The sequence below is a fragment of the Rhineura floridana genome, chromosome 9 (assembly GCF_030035675.1).
Source record: "Rhineura floridana isolate rRhiFlo1 chromosome 9, rRhiFlo1.hap2, whole genome shotgun sequence".
Taxonomy (NCBI): domain Eukaryota; kingdom Metazoa; phylum Chordata; class Lepidosauria; order Squamata; family Rhineuridae; genus Rhineura; species Rhineura floridana.
The window spans coordinates 58581078-58601373 of NC_084488.1; the positions used below are offsets into that span (position 1 = coordinate 58581078).

General features: G+C 39.7%; 1 protein-coding gene across 1 annotated transcript; it reads right to left on the reverse strand.

The window, feature by feature from the left end:
* Window positions 1–1800: 1800 nt before the first annotated feature.
* Window positions 1801–3112, reverse strand: LOC133364224 (uncharacterized). The gene is made up of 2 exons (XM_061584491.1): window positions 3075–3112; window positions 1801–2987 (listed from the first exon to the last, which is right to left on the reverse strand). The coding sequence occupies exon 2, from the start codon at window positions 2660–2662 to the stop codon at window positions 1991–1993; it is 672 nt and encodes a 223-aa protein (XP_061440475.1). The 5' UTR covers window positions 2663–2987; window positions 3075–3112; the 3' UTR covers window positions 1801–1990.
* Window positions 3113–20296: the final 17184 nt, after the last annotated feature.

Consider the following 20296-nt stretch of genomic DNA (forward strand, 5'->3'; position numbering starts at 1 on the left):
TGATGGTGAAGACAGCCTTTTGTGTTTCAAACTGGAGGTTATGTTCTATTTCTATTTTGAGTGAATTAACAGTTGAATCTGAAACTGCAGTTTGATGTAAAATCAGACTGATTACAATATGTTGCTACTTAAGCAATGACTCTAGCCGCTGGAGAAAACTAACTTGGCCTGCCCAAGATGCATGTTTTCAGCCTGCTATGTTTAAACTACTCCACTTAAGGAAAGGTGGGCATGGTCAATTAAAAACATGGAGCACACCTAGAATTTTGCTACAATATATTTCACCTCCCACTGTTTTATCTTGTGCAAACTGAGACACTCCTCATGTCCACTGGAGACTATTCTGCAGAATAGTCAGTGCCATTATTCACAATTGTTTTTGGAGGGTTTTTTTAGTGTAGATTTTGCTGTACTTCACATATTCACTGAAAAAGAAACAAAAGAAAATATTTACTATAGGAAACTTCACTAAAATTTAAAAATAAATCAAACATATTTAAAGTGACTATCTGAACTATGTCAACTGTCTTCCTCTCTGCTAAAACAAGATCTGCACAGCATATCTTGTTTCTGTTATTTGGGTTGATTGCAGGTGTTGCCACCACTCACCATATGCTCAGAGGCATATGTTACTAATTCTTCCAAGCTATGCAAGAAGTGGATTCGATTACGAAATACCCAATTAATACCCAATTAATACCCAAATTGTGTTGGCATTTTTACAAATTTGTAGGGCAGTACAATATCTCAGAGAGGAGGACAGGTCTCCTGCTCCCCTGGTGCTAGTGATGGGTGAGAATTTTGATTCAGTTCGCATTTCAAGCAGAATTTATGAAATTTGCACTTTCCAAAACAATATGATGACCAAAACCAAGTCATCCTCTGAAATTTACATTTATTAGAATTTTGGGATGCAGTTTGCCAACTAAACAATATTTACAAAAATGCATGTATTAGGGGGAAGTGTGCATAAAAATGAATATGAGTGAAAATAAAAGGCAAAAAAGCATGATGTGATGAGAAATGGCTTGCAAAAATGTGTACCTTTGTCAAAACTGCCTAAAAATGTGTTTATTTGGAGAAATTCATGTTAAAATGGTGGAGAATTTTCATGAGGATTATAAAAAAATCCACAGATTGCTGCAGAAATGGAGAGGACTGAATTTAACATTAGAAAAGTGAGAAGTTGAGAGAAGCAAAACTGACAGATCTTTCCATCCCTACCTGGTACATTCACTATAGCTGCCCAATTTCCCTGCTTTTTAAAGTTTGATAGAAATATCTGTTGGCTATAGGTACATTCTTTTTTTTTTAATAATTTTTATTCAAATTTTTCAAAAAAACAAATAAAACAAAATACAACAACAAACAAAGAAAAAAATAAAGTAAAATAGTTGACTTCCAATTTGTCGCAGATCAGCTATAAGTATATAATATATATCAAACCTGTCCCTTAATATATACATACAGGATCACTTTTCTCCATAGGCTATCTTAATTAATCGTCAAATCCCAATATCATCATTTTATTTTGATCTTTCAACAAAAAATCTAAAAGAAGCTTCCATTCCTTAAGAAATGTGTCTATCAATTTTTCTCTAAGTAAACATGTCAATTTATCCATATTCAAATTTTCAAAACCAAAACAATACAAAAAGAAAAAACACAAATCCATAACTAATACAATAAAAAGAAATATATATATATATAAAAAAAATTGACTACCAATTTGTCATAGTTCAACTATAAGTCTATAATATATAACAAGCCTGTATCTTAATAGCTTATAAAATCACCTTCCTCTAGCAGTTATCTTAATTGGTTACAAATCTCATTAACATCATATCATTTTATTCTTCCACAAAAAGTCAAAGAGAAGTTTCCAATCCTTGAGATACATGTCCATCAATTTTTTTTCTAGATAAACATGTCAATTAGTCCAACTCATCAAGTCTACTAGATCCAGTAATTTCAAATCGCTCTTCTTCCATTATCCGTATTGGTTCCATCTTCCATCTTCCATCTTTACGCGCCCAATAGTCTTGCTGTCATAGTCATATAATAAGAGTCTGATAGGAATTTCCTTTTTCACAGATATTTTCTTGCCATCAGTTCCAAACGTATCACTGAAATATTGTTGCAAAGCCGCATCTCTGTTCCTCTTTTTTACATGATACACTAGCACATCTCTTAAAGATTTTTCCATTGACACAAAACAGGGATTAATTCTGTTAGCTTTCTCCATCAAGACCTTCCAGTCCAGGAATTTTTTTGAACCGATAATATCTTTATCTCCAATCTCTTCAATTCCTTCAGGGACAGCGCTGAGTTCCAAACCGTAATATTTGTCTCCAGGATCCATCACCGCCAGAAAATCCAAATCTTTTTCCATGTCCATATTTAATCCAATCTCCATAGTTTGAACCTTGCCTTTAATTTCTCTTTCATCCTTTTTTGGTTTTCCAGATCTATCTTTATTCTCCTTTCTCATAGAATCCTGAATTTCTTTCAGCTCCTGTCTCATTTCGTCAAGTTCAATTCTCAACGCTTGACTATTATTTCTCAGTTCTTGTTTTATTGAATTAATCCCATTCATTATTTTCTGAAACATGTCTATAGAAAAAGTCCCTTCTTGTACATCCATGATCTTCTTAATTGTCATTCCCAAAGCCAAAGGAACAAAACTCCTTCAATGTCCCAAGCAAAGAACAGTTTATTTCTTTATCCAGTTACAAAGGAGTTAATCTTTCAAACCAGCTAGCGTCACACTCTAGACAGCCCTTATGTCTTATATGCCCAGAAGTACAAAAACAACCTTAGTTCTCAGCGTCCAAATAGCTAATAACAGAAAGAATGAGCAGATTCGTCAAAAAAAAAATAGATCAGAAAAAATAGTCCCGGACATATGTTACCCAAAAGTCTTATAAATCAAAAAGAAAACCCTCATCCGTTGTAATCTTTATAATGCTATTTTCCATGTCAGCTTTCTGCAATAAAAAAAAGATAGGCTATTTTTATTTTCTTCCCCCTTAGTTCCGTGAATAAAAAAAAAAAAAAGGAAAGTTTTGGCTCACCCAGGTTTTCTTAATTGCTGGATCTTCGACAAATCTCTGTAGCTGTATAGATAAGAAAATAATAAGCATAAGACAGAAGAATGCTTGCCTGTTAGGTTGTTTTTCTTTAAAGAAAAAAAAAGAATCACTTTTTTCAGCTGAGCTTGGCTAGAAATCCTCGCTCCGTCCGAGCTGCTGGAAGACCTTCTTTTCACAGAAAATTCTGACGAATTCCAGTCTCCAACAATCACAACAAAGCTGTGTGGGAAATCTCATGTTTCTTCCTTATCCGGAAGAAATTATCCCCCGTCAAAAAAGACCCTTCTGACTGGATTTAGAACTGAAAAAGTTTCATCCAAGACGGGAGCCCAGTCTCAGAGGCTGCACAGGCGTAGGGATCCTCCTGGGAAGTTTTGCTATAGGTATAGGTACATTCTTAAACCACAAGGATTTTTTTTGCCTATTAGTGAATTTCTCTGCTTTTAAATCCGGAAGGTAAGAAATGGGATCCTGTGTACATTTGCCTAGAATGGACTGATCTTTTGCATGGTTATTGAGTTCAATGGGATCTACTCCCCTGCAATCATGCTTAGAAAAGGTAAAACTGACCATGGGGGGAGGGGAGGAGGAGGAAGTGCAGGAGGAAGTGCAGAGGGGAGGAGCGGGAAGGTAGGAGGAGGGCAGGTTTGATCATTTGCATGCTTATTGAGTTCAGTGGGATTTATTCCCTGCAATCATGCTTAGGATTGGTGAAACTGACTGTGGAGGAGGAGGGGAGGAGGCCTGGAGTGGGCAGGGGAGGAGGAAGAAGGGAGGAGGAAGGGAGAGGAGGAGAGGGAAAGGAGGGGAGAGTAAGGAGAGAAGGAAAGAGGAAGGAGGGGAGGGGAGGGAGAGGAAAGAGGGGGAGGGGAAAGGCAGGTCTTATCATTTGCATGCTTATTGAGTTCAATGGGATCTACTCCCATGCAATCATGCCTAGAATACATAAAACTGACCATGGAGGAGGAGGGGGGAGCAAAGGGAGGGGGAGGGAAGGGGCAAAAGGGAGGGGATAGGAGGGTAGGGTAGGGTAGGTTTGATCATTTGCATGCTTTTTGAATGGAATTTACTCCTACACAATCATGTTTAGAATAGGTGAAACTGCCCTGGGGGAGGGAAAGGGAAGGAGATGAAGGGGAAGGAGAGAAGAGGAGGAAGGGGAGGGGAGGGTGGGAGGAGGAGGAGGAGGAGGGAGAGCCCCTTTCCTTTCCAAAAGGAAAACACTTTGAGCAGTATCATTGTTTTTCAAGGTTTCTCCCAACTTTTTATTCTACAGCAGGCACATGTAGTCTCCCACCCAAATTTAAACCAAAGCTGTCACTGGCCACATCCACACCAGAAGTTTATTTTCACTACAGTGAAAAGACAGTCATGGCTTCTCCCAAAGAATCCTGGGAAGTGTAGTTTGTGAAGGGTGCTGAGAGCTGCTAGGAGAGGAGCTATTCCCCTCACACAGCTACAATCCCCAGAAGAGGGGCTGACTGTTAAACCACTCTGGCCATTAGAGCTCTGTGAGGGGAACAGGAGTCTCCTAGCAGCGCTCAGCACCCTTCACAAACTACGCTTCCCAGGATTCTTTGGGCAGAGCAACGAATGGAAATTTTAGCTTTGTACAGATAAAATGTGTGAACCCTAGTTTCTACACATACTCACACCTGTCTCTTCAACCTCCATTCAGACAAGTAAGAGGCATTATTAAGGTTGAAGGACCCATTCCAGCTAGGCAAAAATACCCAGAGTGCAAGGCAGGGCCAGTGGGAGATGCGGCCTAGGGAGAGTTCCAAGGGCCAGACAGAGGGATATGGAGGGCCGCACTCAGTCAGTGGGCCTGAGGCTCCCTATCCCTGTTCTACCGAGTTGGGCCCTGGACCTCTGCAGTTGGAAAGTGGCCCTGCAGCTATACATCCCTTAAGGTAGAGGCTAGGGGTGTTTGAAGCTATATGAAGCCTACATCAAAAACATTTGACAATACAGTGACAATAGTTCCTCCTAGATATTTGAAGGGCTATAAGAAAACATGAGCTGTCTATTTGCTTCAAACATCAGGTGAAAGAGTATTATAAATAAAAACCAGAACATTTATTGTTTTTAGATTTTTTTTATAAAAGTTTTTATTTTAATTTTTTAATTGTATTTTATTACTAAAGTGTTTGCTGCCTTGGGCTCCTTTGGGAGGAAAGGTAATGTGACACCAACCTATGCAAGGGGCACCTCCAGGGCTTCAAGGTCCAAGCTCAAAACCAAGCCCCAAAAGAGAATCCAAGACACCAAGTGCAGCTACTGTTTATTGAGATGCAGCGTTAAGTACAAGTTCAGGCCCTCCACATGCCCTTCTCAGGCAATATAATCACAGCTTTTTAGTTTGTCGCATCCCATGATCCTAAATGGCCCCCTTAGACTTTGGAGTTTGGGGAGTGAAAGTTCCCAGAGCTCTGCTTTAGCCTGGGAACACCCTAAATGGTCAGGTCCTCCCAAATCCTTATCCAAGAGGGCTGGAGGAACAATGAAAATCTTCTCTCAAGGCTCCTCATGCCTCCCTGTAAAGGGGTGAAGGCCCTGTAGCAAAGCCAAAAGCCAGTGGACTCAGTTTCACCATCTCCACCCAGAAAGCTACTCCTGTTTTTCTCTGGACTATTCAAGGAGCATCAAGAGCCATTCATTAGGCCCTGGTGGCAGCAGTAGCAGCTGCTCCCTGCCCTGCTTGTTCTGGCTGAGTAGCAGCAGTCTTGGCTCATGGACAGCTGGATTGGAGCTACCTTAAAGGGATAGTCATAGCAAAAGTTGTTCACCTGAGACAATCCCCAGGGGATCTTCACAGGTGAGAGACAAATATATTAAATAAAATACATAAATATTCACTAACTCTTCAGTCTTGCATTCCTACAGGGGTGATGACTTGTAGGTCCATGCCCAGTTTGATGTCTATATGACAATCAGAGAAATTTGGCCTATATTTTCAGAATAAATATAAGTTGGTGCATTGCATTCATCTCTCTTTTGAATCAAAAGCCGCTTTTTCTGAATTGGGTTAATTAGATTAGGAACAAATGGAATTTTATTGGGAAAAGCCAATCCAAGTATATGAATATATTTTTCCTGTGCAGCTTAAATGTTGTTACTTAACCAAGATTAATGGCTGAACTCACACCTGCTGCAATATATGGCCTTACCTCACCTGCTTGATTAGCACATTAAATAATAATGTGCTTAAATATGATTCCCTCAGTTCATACAAATCAGTACTATGAAGAAAAAGTTCACGGTCATCTCTTCTGCTTTCCAAGATTAAACATTAGCTACTTTCTTTCCACAATGATAGATTCTTTTCTTAATTTTGTTGAAATACAGCCCAAATTAAAATTAAATGGGGGTCTTCAAAAATCTTTTTGTTCAGGCAAATGCCTGGAGAAGCTAATGGGATGTGCTTGAGTGCCTCTGGGACTACAGAATGCAAACAGTTTAGGCAATGCCTTTACATTCCAGATGGCTCACTTTTACCTGCCAGTAGATGTCAGGACAACAGCCAGGTGCTTTCATCTTTTCCTTTTTCTGGCAGCAAACCCTCCACACTCAAAGGAGACTACCAGTGTAGTATATAAGAGGCTAGGAGCTTAAAAACACTTGCATAAGAAAATGTGGGCTTTTTTTATTTAAAAAAACCAACTTTTCAAAATCCAACTAAAGACATACAATACCCTCTCTTGATAGATTGAGATGAGGTTTTGTTTTAATATGCTGCCAAACCTTCCTGTGGCTGTGTGGTGGAGCTATTGCTATTGTTTTGTTGTTATGTTTTTATAGTGTATTTTATTTGTTTTTGTTTTAACATTGCATAAGTCACTTGGGGACCTTCAGGTATCAAGCATCTAATAAAGAAAGAAATAATCAATCATCAACCATCACCATCGTAATCTTAGGCTAGAGTAAGGATAGCAAGATGTTGTTGGACTCCAGTTTCCATCATCCCCCAGCAACATGGCCAACGTCAGGGACGTCAGGGATGATGGGAGCTGTAGTCCAGCTGTATCTGAAAGGCCACAGGTTCCCAACCTTTGCTTTACAAGGAAGGTAGTTTGTTAACTAAGATGCCTGAAATGACTAATTTTAAGGAAGGATTTCATATGAATCTTCAAGCTCTAGGGTTCCAAAACTGTGGTCCGTGGACCACCAGTGTTCCACAAGCTTAATTCAGATGGCCTGCAGCATGTCCACATTAAATATTCATATTGATTTTTAATTGAATTTTTACTGCTTCTTTTATCTTATATTGTATTACAATTTTAATTCTATAAAATACAACATAAGAAATAAAAGAAGCAATAAAAATACAATTAAAAGTCACATAGCATCTAGCACAGTGCATTACAACTGAGACAACAGGCAGAAAAATCATTAAGTGGTCAACCAAGACCACTTGCTATTTTCAAGTTGTTTGTGGGAAAAAAAGTTTGGGAACCACTGTTCAAGCTGATACATCTCTGGTTTTGTTAAATACACAGGGTCCCCAATTTTGCATATACTCCCAGAGAGATACCAACTTTAACACATAGCAAAGAAAGAATTACGTTTTTGAGAAAACCTAACCAGCAGCCATGTTACCTCAACAATTGTCTTCACAGGAATGCCTTATATACTGAGCCAGACCATTGGTCCACCTAACTTAGCACTGTTCACTGGCTGGTGGTGTTTCTCCATGGGTTCAGTCAGAGCAGAGGACATTCCTATCCATACCTAGAAATATCAGGGATTGAACCTTGGACTTTTTGCTTGCAAAGCAAATGCATTATCACTGAGCTACAGCCCTCCTGTTATATCCAAAGGATTTCCCCCTAGTTTCTAGTCTATATACAATGATTCCAATGATTGTAACTAGATTTCTTGGAAATACTCTTTGGCAAGCTTTATATAAAATACCTTTAGGACTTCAGTCTTACATACTGGTGACATATTTTGGTCTCCAAACAAATGAAAAAAAGGAATAAAACTGGTCCAAACATTTTGTAAGTAAATGCTAAGGAATACTGTAAGAAATCCAAATTCCCTGATGAGTTTAGCTTTGCTGGATACCTTGTATATGAGTTTATCCTTTCTGACAAACCTCTGTTGTGAATTTTTTTAAAAACTATTCCATTATGCATTTTGGTAGGCTAGGCATTTTCATTTTTTCCCCTATTCTCAAAATGCCACACATTTCAAGATAAGGTTGTTTTTCTGTTTCATTGATTCATCCATTTCTGCCTTGTGACAGTGATGTCCCTGCTGTTGGTTTCAATCCAGCCATTCTCTATTAGCATTTCCCCTTTTATTTTTAAATCTTTGCTTCATTATTTGTGCAATGAATACTATAAAACACGAGCACTGATGGGGAAAAAAAGCACATAGGTAATGTGATATTCAATTTATAATGAATTTCTTCTCTTTCTATACTGAAATATACTTCATGACATATTCATGGTTTAGCAAATGAGGGCTTAAAGCAACACTCAGAATCGTTATATGGTTTATTTTGAACTATCAAATGACGATAAGAATCATTACTCTGATATTTGGGATGGGTTCCCTGCATTCAAATGTAATGACAAACTATACCCCAACCTGAATATAGGAAACTGGTTTGTGTAAACCATAGGGTGGTAGTCCGTGCTAGTTCTACTCAGAGTAGACTTGACTACCTACAGCTGCATTAAGACAGCACTTTATTCTGTTTTCTGTGTTTTCCTTACCTGTTCTTTTTTGTGTTTTATGTGATCTTTCACACGGCATAAAAGCTGCTTATGCAAATCTAGTGGAATCAAGCGGAAGCTTAGTGCTCATTTCCATGTTAATTGCTTCCAGAAAAATATGTTTGCAACCCCGTTAACCAGGACTTGTTTTATTTTCAGAAGCTAGACTACTTGGATTAGGCAGAGCTGACTTTGAAGTAGTAGAGCTAAATTATTTGAAAAATTTGGTTCTCTGGTAGAAAATAATACAAATAAAAAGAAAATAAAGTATAGGAAGAAAGAAAAAATACCTGGATAAAGGTCAATTGTGATCATTTGCTTTGCAGATAAATTGTTTGCATCCAATCTGTCTTAGATGCCATAGCTAGATCAGGGCCATGGCTGTAACCTTGGCTCATTGTCCAGTCATAATGGATTCTTTTCAGATGTACAGTCCAATGATAGACAGGATCATTACAGAGTTTCTTCTGTCTATCCTAACATGTGAAAGCAAGTCAAGAGAACAGGGGCTGCTTACAGGCTTTGGAACTTCTTACCAAAGGAGGCCCGATTAGCCCTGAAAATTAAGCCACCGATTATTATTTTTTAAAAAAGACAAAATTGATGCTTTACCTGCCTCGTTTTTGCTTTGTATTTTATTGCTGTTTTTTGTATTTTATTCTGTTGTGTGTTATTGCCGTTAGCCACCTTGAGCACCATTTTGTGGAAAGATGGGATACACATTTAATACACACATACATACTACCGGAAGTGTAACTTCCAAAACATGGAAATTCTCATCTCCAAACCCCTCCAATTTAGGGGGAAAGCATGGAGCGTGTGAGTTAACTTACACATCATCTAAATAGTAAAGTAATTGTAGAATCTCATATTTTATGCTCATCTTGGGCATCAAGCTCAAAATATAGCACTTTCTACCACCCCCGGTTTAGAGGCCGTGCAAGATACAAAATGGATTATAGCCAAGAGAACCAGTATGAATTACAAGCTGAGAAAGAAATATTGCCAGGAACTATTTCCCAAATAAACTGTTGTGGGTTCCTAGAAATTAGATAGGCCCTATATCTAGCTGAGATATCCAGGGATGTGCTATAGTTTTGAGGAAAAGGAATCTGTTGAGCAGTGAGATACGGCAAGATCATCTGAGGCAAGGCCAGCAGCTCAGTAGCCATCTGGTTAATCTATCTAAACACCAGATACAGACCAAGGAAAAGCTGTAACACCAGTACTAAAATCAAACAAAACAGCTCCATCTGCAAAGCTCTTTAAACACTTGCTGAAACTGCTGGACCTTCCACTATCTCCAAACCATTAAAGACTGTTTCATGCTTTCCATGACAGCTGTCTTCCATCAGTGGTTGTCTCAGTACACAGGTAAGAGTATGTAGAGAAAATTTGCACTGACAATGTTTGTGCAATTTGCAGATTTTATTCTAGCACATAACAACACAGGAACAGTGAGCTCACACATGTGTCTTTGATCACAACAGGACTGCAGTGTTGTGTGAAATGGCCATCACAAAATAACTACCACTGGACAACCTTTCATTCTCTTGCATGATTCACAGATGAAAGAATCTAAACATTCAGTTGAGAATCATGAAGATGCACATGTGTGAATCAGCCCTTTCCTTAAAAAGGTAAAGTAAGGAGCCAGTTCCATAGTAGGCAAAGTAAGGACAAATGAGATGTAGCAACGTACATTTACAGATACAAAGATCAAAGACAGACCCCCCATCCTCACCTTGAATGATCAGAAAAGAGGATCAGGATATAACAACATAAATCAGATGCTCAGCAGCATTCATTTGTACGTATATGCTTCTAAGAAAAAAGCATGCAACTTGAGGCACTCTTGCAACTGAATAAGTATTGATTGTTCCAGTTATAGAACAATGCTTTGGCTCCAGAGTACTGGAATGAGTAAAATAATAAAGGCAACATTTAGTCTACTAAATATAGTAGAAGAGCAGGATAGTAATAACAATAATTTTTTAAAAAAACATTTAAATTTCCAGTAAAGGCTTTCAGTTTTAAGAGTTATTCTCAGTTCATAATCTGATTTATTTTGCAATACTTTATCTCCCATTCTTTCTGTTTAAATTAGACTTGAAGTAAACCATAAATTTAACCGATAAATAGTATTTGACAACAGATGCATTAGATTATGACTGGTGAATGACTGAAGTTGGCCAACATGCAAACAGATGTATTAAAGAATTCCTTCCATGGGGATGTGAACCCTGACCAACCAGGGTTCCTACCCCCACTAAGGGAGGTATATGTGTGCAGTCCCCCTTTAGACTGATGCCAATCATGCATTGGCCAGGAGTGTTTGGTTGGCATATGTGTTGTGAGTAGTGTAGTGGCAAATTCAAAAGTGCAGGGTCCATACATGATAGTCATGCCACATCTCCTTCTAAGATCGTACAAAAAAAATGAGCTTTCAGTCTCTTACTTTGTTTGGAGTACTTTCCCTTACTGATGCATTGCAACAATCGATGCAGATCTCCATGTGTTGTCTTTCAGCTAGATCTACTATTTTTTGTGTACATAAGATGCTATAAGGTTGTTGTTATGTGTCTTCAAGTCGATTATGACTTAAAGAACTTGTTTTCCTTTCTTGGTTGTCATACTAAGATTCAGAGTAACTTCATTTGGGCAGAGCTTATAAGTTTTACGAGGAAACTTAAGCATGGAAGTTCCTAATTCTAATCTAAGGTGTTGGCTGCACCTCTCTCTCTCTCTCTCTCTCTCTTTTGCATTTCACCATACCCCCCCACACAGAACATCATTAAAAACTGAAACACCATCATACACACAAACTTTCTTTATCCTTCCAAATGTATTTTTCTCTCTTTCCTCCCCCTCTTGCCTACTACTGGCTTTGGGCTGGAACAAAACAACACATCTCCCTTTCTTTTGCTGCTGGGTTGAGAATAAGATTCTTGTTAAACAAATTTCAGGCTGTGCAGCGCACGTGCGCACACACACACACCACTTTAACCCAACTTTCCCCCCACCTTCTTTCCCACTTTCCCTTGCTTGCTCTCTTATCATCATATCCACACTCCTCAGTTCTTCCCTGTGTGCCTTCTCCCACAACAACAGATGTCCCAAGGAGCCAATCAGCATGAAAGGGGAGTGTTAGAAGAGTCTTCTCAGTGGCTGACTTGCCTCTTTTCACTCTGATTGGCTCTAATCACCAAGAAAGGACTGAAGACATGACACCCTGCTGGGACCCTGTCCCCCCAAAAGTATGGGGTCTAAGACCCCCTGGTCCCTGGACTACTACACTCCTGATTGTCATCTAAAACAAAAATCTTTTTTTAAAAATATTAAAAACAAAGCATCTTTAAAGAAAAGTTCATAAATTTATTTTATTAATTTTAAAATATTTTGTTGTTGCTGCTTATCCAAACATTATCCAAAAGGGGTTTACAGATAACAGCTGATTAAAATGATCACATTTTTATATAAAAATAGTAACAAACATAACCTGCCACTAGAATAATGTGTTGCTACAGTTTGTTCAGGCCAAAACAACAAAAAGTGACTTGAGGGGAAGTTTTACAACCATTCTGAAAAACAGGGTGAGAAGAGCACCACCAGATTTTTCTGGATGACTGTTCAATAGTTTAGATGTCACAGCAGTAAAGACTCTGGTCCTAGCCATAGGGCCAATCAACCAACTATAGTTGGCTTGGGGGAGGTTATATAGGGAGAGGTAGTCCTTCAATTATATGTGTCTCGGTTTATAAATTGCTGTATAAGTCAAAGCCAGTACCTTGAATTGTATTTGGAAGCAAGTGCACACAACACAGGCTGAATATGCTTGTGCTTTCCAAACAGTTGTTGAAAAATGAAAAGGATTATTTTGCACCAGCTGCAGTTTCTAAACCATCTCCAAGGAAAGCCCCACAAATAGCACACTGTAGTTCACCAAAGCAACATTCTTATTGTTCAGGAAGTGATGCAACCTGTTTAGGTGCCTGCCAACAATTATTCCTGTGGAAGACCACACACCAAATCCCAAGCATCTGAGCTAACATCCCAATGGACACCATTTCTATGTGGATTGACAAAAAGAGAACAAAACTGCTGGAAAGCCAACCTTACTGAGTGCTGTGCCAAAAAGGCCAGCATTTTTTCCAGCCGTTCTCCACAAACTAACGAGAAATGAAATTGTATTTGAAAATTATCAAAGGGAAGAGAAAATTCTGGTGAAGTTCTCATAGGCGAGGTCCGGTTGGTTTTTTTCTGCTTTTTTGGTCACGTTTGCCTTCCTTTTGAGGTACTCAATGGATATTTGAGAATGTCCTTTCTTTCATTTGGCAAACTATCTCAAAACCTGTCTTCATTCTGCAGCCTCCTCAGGTGCTTCAGGTGACAATTCCTTCCATGGGGCTTTCTTAGATCAAGAAATGTGGTCAACTGGGGAGGTGGCAGAGTGCTGGAAAAATGCTGACCGGAAAGAAAACAGCAACACATCACCTTGGCCACCTTGCAATGATAAGAACATAAGAAGAGCCTGTTGGATCAGGCCAATGGCCAATCTAGTCTAGGATTGTGTTCTCATAGTGGCTAACCAGATGCCTATGGGAAGCCCACAAGGAAAACATGAACGCAAGAGAACTCTCCCTCCTGCAGTGAAGTTCAAAACCCTACACCCACCAACATCGTAAAGAAATTCTGAAGTGCCCCAGGAATGAGGCAGAAAAATGGAAGCATTTTTTCAGAGGGGAATTTTTTTTGAGAGAGAAATTGGGCAGATTTCAGCATAGCACTACCTCCACTAAATGATCCAAGAACAGTGTGGTCTACAATAGATCTACACTGACAGATCTAACAGAAAGAACCCGATGATGTATTCCCAGTGTCAATCTCTGAGTCTAGGTAATTCACCAGGATTACAAAGGCATCTTCATCCCATAACCAGGTCAGGTTATGGAGAGAGCTGAAGGATTTAAAAAAATAATAATCCAGGGATATCTGGGATTGTTCTGCCAACAAACTACACAAACAGTAGAGCAAACGTGGGCCAATATAAAGCTATTAATAGAGGGTATGTTTTTCTGCTTCAGGGAACCAAAATTAATTACAGTTAGATCTTTGCTACTAATACCACTGATACATTAAGTCAATGGGGTGACAGACATAGCAGATGGTATTATTGCTACCTAGAAATGGCCCGAAACATAATAATTAAAGGCAGCAGATGGACTACAATTGGAAACAGAACAATACACAAGGAATAAAAGTATCTTTATTATACTTGCCATTGTCCCCCTCCACCTGCCCCAGGATTGTCAAACAAGCTATTCAGTTTCATTGCCCAGATTAGATAAATGAGTAATTTTACTAGAGACCACACCATGATTCTAGCTGATGTTTCAGAACAGATCCTAACACAGAATGAAGAACTTATTTCCAGTATGAAGCTGAACTGGTGATGGAGGAGTCATGGTAATAAAAACCTATGGCTGACCCAAAGGATCGCCCAGCAAAACATTTGGGGGTGAAAACTGAGCATCTGTGGGGTGCAAAATGTCCTATCCTCAATTTACCTTCAAGTCCTTGTATTCTTTATGATCATAGCCATTTTCTTCCCAAGGTTGTTACCTGGTTGTTGAACCACTAGGTTGATTTGTTATAAATCGGCATCTAGCAGCAGAATTTTGGACTAAGTGAAGTTTCCTGGTATTTTTCAAGGGCTAGAATGCTTTACCTGGAATTTACTAATGCATGAATAGCTGTGGCTAAGTCTGTGACATCCCACTTTATGAATTGGCACAGGGGATTTTCTAGAACTTTAAAGGTCCCCAACTCTGATCTGTCTATTTTCATATGATGGATACAAAGAACTGGCAGATCCAGAGGTGGATTCTTATTTGCACTGAAAGATGCATCCAGCTGAACAGAGTTTGAATGGTGTTGACACTGTAGCTGGAGATGTGCATTCTCCATTCACATTGTGTACAGAAAGGGTGAATGTCTATTAGAGTCATAATTACATATGTTACTCTCAGTTATGGACCTTGCAGTCCAATCCTATGCTTGTTTCCTCATTGGGCTCAATGAAATGAATTACTCTATAAGTATCCACAGAATTACTGCCTTTGAGGAGGTAAAGGTCAGCTACACAACATACTGAATTTAACCTTTTTGGTATTATAAGTGTGGATTTCCTAGAGCATTAAGACACCCTGCTATAACCTTTTCTTTTGACTTTGGTCCTTAATAGGTCAGTTCTCTTATGTCTATCTGCTTAGTCACATAGGAAAAACTGGGTTTTACAAAAACTAATAATTTAGTCCCCAAACCATCACATATTAAACTGTTATAGGCAAACAATTCACAAAGCATTTGCTAGAAATATTTATACATTTTTAATTTAGCCTCCATGAAAAATAATACAATTTTCATTGGCAGCTTCTTAATAGTTCCTAGATTATGGAAATGTAATTGAACAAAAAAAACTATATGAAATGCCTAAAAATAATGCATTTGATAAAGTGTATGCAAATATTGGTTAAGAACTATAATTCATCTTGACATAAAGAGCACATAAAGACATCCATATATGATAGTGACTTAGATTTCATGTTTAAAATCATATTTTATTACAGATCATTTAAAGGGGTATTCCCTTGAAAGACAACAAATTCCCAAAAGTATTACTTTCCTCTGACATCACAGCTGACATCACAATCCTATAAGTATTAACACTGGGCTGAGGGGAGTTAGGATATGGTGGATCTCTGGATAAGCCAGCTGAGTTCTGGCTCAGCCGGGCTACATTGGCGTACATTTCTCAGCCCAACTCAGATGGCAAAACCTCGCCCCTCCTGGGTCAGCCAAGACCAGCGTAAATTAACCTGGCATAAGTCCCCAAAAGGGGCTGTTGGTCTTACCTGAACATAATTTCTCCTGCAGAACAGACCATCAGATGGGATAACAGAGCCACTTAGCATCAGCAAGCAGGATTGTAGCAACCTTCGTGAGACCCCAGACCATTCACTGACGAATGGCTGAAAGGATACTCCAATGGTGAGAACATAACACACGCTTGAAAGAGAAAGAAAAATCAGACAGAAAACAAGGCCCAAAAACCTATCCATTAAGTAATGCTACTTCCTCTTAAAACCAAAAAACGACAACTCAAGAAATAGAGCAATTATCATTTATTCCACGAAACAAAACCATAATGAATATAAAAAATAAATCACTTTTCAAATCATCATATTTAATCTTAACGTGAGCAAGAAAACAATGTTACTCACAACCTTGGACAGCAGCCCTGTGATTATGTACTTCCACCAACTGGGTGGGTCCTGATGGTCTGTTCTCCAGGAGAAATTGTGTTCAGGAAAGGCCAAAGGCTCCTTCTCCCTGGATGGGATGTACCAAAGCATACAAAAGCAAAGGGTGGAAAGTTGTCCAAGACTGAATAGGAGATCAGAAAAGTTTCAGGAATGAATGGTAATATGCTGCAACATGCACCTGCCGAAAGTGGCTTCTGCAGATGCATACTTATCTATCTTGTAATGAGGAATAAAAGTATTTGGGGACAACCAGGTAGCTGCCCTGCAAAACTCCAACAAGGGAGCGTTGACAGCAAAAACAGCAGAGGCCACCGTCGTCCTAGTAGAGTGGACCATAACGTGAAGGAACAGGGAAGGTGGAGGGACTCCTAAGCCAAACTAATGCAAGCCTTAAACCAGCCAGTGAGGGTAGCAGATGACACACGTTTATCCGTAGTCCTTTGATGGAAGGACAGAAGAGTGAGTCAGTCTGTTGAAATTCTTTACTCATTGACTGTAAACCTTCAATGCTTGCTGAACATCCAGTGAGTGCCACGCCTTTCTTGGCAGTGTTGTCAAGTTTTGACCTCTTTGGTTTCGGGATGAGCACAAAGGCCTTGCACCCAAATACATGAAGGTGAGACACGCTTGGTGTCCTATCATGTCATAGTTCAAATGGTGTTTTGTTGGTTGCAGATGCAGGAAGTCGGTTCTGCAGGTATGTGACAGTAACCACAGCTTCTCCCCAGTACTTCTTTGGTAACTGTGCATCTTCCAACAAGGAATGAATCATGTGTCCAAGGGTCCTGATCATTCTCTCCGCGACCCCATTCTGCTCTGGGTTGTACACAACTGTAGTCTGGTGCTCTATGGCTTCCTCACGGAGAAAGTCTTGCATAGCCCTGGACATATATTCTCCTGCATTGCCAGATCTTATGATCTGTGGCTTTCTGCCAAATTTGTTGGACACAATTCTGACATAGTCCTTCAATTTTTGAAGTACTTGACTTTTCTCTCTTAGCAGGTACATTGTAGTATACCTGGAGTAGTCATCTATAAAAGTCAGCATGTGTAAGTTTTCACCCTGGGATGGCACTTTCATTGGCCCACAAAGATCAGTGTGAATTATCTAGAGGCCTTCTGGTTTTCCTCTCACTTTTCTTAGGAAATTTTGGTTTCACACTCTTGGCTTTAATACAGCATTTACATGTCTGTGTACATTTGCACTGTCCCATTTTAATGCCTCTTGCCAAATTCTCTTTTTCTAGAGCAGTAACTCTGAAAAAACTGGCATGTCCCATTCTTCTATGCCAAATATGCAAACATTCAGAATTACAGGTTTCCTTGACCACATTTGCATGCATAGCTTTAAGGCATTCTAAATGTAAAAGTTCATATTTCAATTTTGCAGTGCAACATATTTCTCCTTCATCTAGAACGTGGCAAAATTATCCACTCCTATAAAGTTCACCTCCTAATTCCATTATTTTAGTAGCACTTATTAAATTGTGTTTAAAATCTGGAACATATAGGCAGTTTTTAAGTTCAAGTAGTCTGTGGCCATCTGGCATTTTGCAAAGCAATTCTATTGTACCAATTCCTTGACAAAGGAATATTTGTCCAGATGCTGTCAATACATTTTGCTTGTGACTTTTAAAACTTTTAAACAAGTTTTTTATCAATTACAAGATGTGAGGTGGATCCTGAATCAATTAAAAATCTGTTTTTATAATAATCTTCCTCTCAGACACATGGTAACTTGAAGCCTCTGTTTCTGGCTTTTTCTGCCTAGGGGCTTCTCTCACTTCAGCTTGCCTTTGTTTAAAGTCAGGCCTTGCTGTTGTTTGCCTTGGAGTTTTGCATATGAAACCCCTGTTGCTGTGTTTGTCTATGACCTTTTGTGGATTCGGGTGATGACTCATCCCTGTCTTTTCCATCTCTGCCTCTAGTCAGGTTTGCTTCTTGAGACAGATTGTGTTCCTGTCTCTCTTTAAAATCTTGGTCTTTTAAATATGATATAATCTGACTCATGTTTTGGTCAGAATTTTCTAGCACACAGGAAATTAATCTATGATGCTGATTGAGACAGCTCAGGAGCAGTGCCTTTTTCATATCATCATCTAGATCTTTCCCACATCTCTCAAGTTTAGCCAGGATTCTGTAAACTTTTGAACATGAGCATTCAGGCTGCCTCTCTCAGCAGTCTCCTTCAGAGAAAACAACTCCTTGTAAAGATACATTATGCGGTTCTTTGATTTTCTATCATATACTTCTTGTAGTTTCTCCCACATTTGTTTTACATTGCTACATCCTACACAAACATTTAGTGCCTCATCTGATAGTGCAGAAATAAGCAGAGACTTCACTTTTGCATGCTTATGTCTCCAGGATGCCGTAGCAGTCTCATCCTCCGCCGAGGGTTCAGGATCAGTCAGAATTTAGTTCAAATCTTCCCCTTCCAGGAGCGCAGTGAACTGCAAATTCCACACCGCATAATTATCCTTTTCAAGCCTCAGGACGTTAGTCTTTAGTGTTGATATTTCAGCCATCCTTTCCTATTTTTTGTTCTGCTTTTCTTTCTAACTTAAAGAATTAGGAGCTCACATAGGTCACATCCACACCATACATGTAAAGCTCATGGCTTCCTACAAAGTATCCTGGGAACTGTATTTTATCCCTCACAGAGCTACAATTCCCAGCACCCATAAAAAACTACTGTTCCCAGGATTCTTTGAGGGAAGCCATGTGTTTTAAATGTATGGTATGGATGTGACCTTAAGTGCACCGGGAGGGAGAGTTGGAGACTATGATGCTGTGGGCCCAGGGCAGGCTGATGCCCAGGAGCCCAGTCACGCCTGGTGCCAGCCCTGTACCTGTAAACTTAGCAAATTGTTTGTCAAAGCTTCAGAAAAGCTCAGAAGGCTTCATATGAATTCACTAATAGGCAAAAAAGCTTTCCGGTTTAAGAACGTACCTATAGCCAACAGATATTTCTATCAAACTTTAAAAAGCAGGGAAATTGGGCAGCTATAGTGAATGCACCAGGAGAACAGGAGACCTGACCTCCTCTCTGAGATATTGTACTGCCCTACAAATTTGTCAAAATGCAAACACAATTTGGGTTGGTCTTTCACAGTCCAATCCACATCCTGTGTAGCTTGGAAGAATTTGGCAACATGTGCCTCTGAGCATATGGTGAGTGGTGGCAACACTTGCAATCAGCCCAAATAATAGAAACAAGACATGTGCTGTGCTGATCTTGTTTTAGCAGGGAGGAAGCAACATTATTAAGACAGTTGACATAGTTGAGATAGTCAACTATTTTTTTCCTATTAGTGAATTTTCTTTCCACTGGGCTCTGCTAGATGAGCCGGCATTGTCCCCTCTCAAGGACTCTTCAACAGAGTTAGGATCTGGTGTACTTTAAGCTGGCATAACTTCAACCAGATTAAGTTACACTGGCTTCCTCAGTGTTAGATTGTTCTGATTCTTGGGATTTGATGCATCACCATGCTGGGATTTTTTTTTTTTTGCACATGGATTGCTGAAGAGAAGGAATGTACAATAGTGGTCCCATTTTTGGAGGAAAGGTGGACTCAATCACATATAAACATATGACACTGTCTTATTCTGAGTCAGTTCATTGATCTGTCCACTGCATTCCTATTCAGTGGGTGGCAGCTCTCTACGCTTGAGACCATATGTCCAGCCGGTTTCCAATACGCACAGCAGCCGACGGTGGGTAGGCGGGGAGGGGGAGTGGCAGTCATCTATCGAGGGTCTCTGGTCTTCGCCAGACCCCCTCTCCACGAGACCAAGTTTGTTGACTGCATGTACTGGAGGTTGGGCCCAAAGGGCAGTTTAGGGATTCTACTTGTGTACCGCCCACCCCGCTGCACGACAGAATCCCTGACCGAGGTGCTTGAGCTGGTCGCGACTGTACGAATGCTCTCCCCCAACCTATTGGTTTTGGGGGACTTCAACATGCATGCCGAGACCGTCCTCACTGGAGTCCCTCGGGATTTCATGGAAACCATGACTTCATGGGAACTGCACCTTAGCAATGTAGGGCCCACCCATGTAGCTGGTCATGCTCTTGACCTTGTGTTTGTCTCGGGAGGGGAGGGAAGTACTCTGAAAATGGGGGCTGTTCTTTCTAACCCCGTGTCATGGTCGG

Bases quoted from the DNA above. Each gene is read 5' to 3' on its own strand.
- LOC133364224 (XM_061584491.1), bottom strand. From the start codon at position 2,662: ATGACAATTAAGAAGATCATGGATGTACAAGAAGGGACTTTTTCTATA.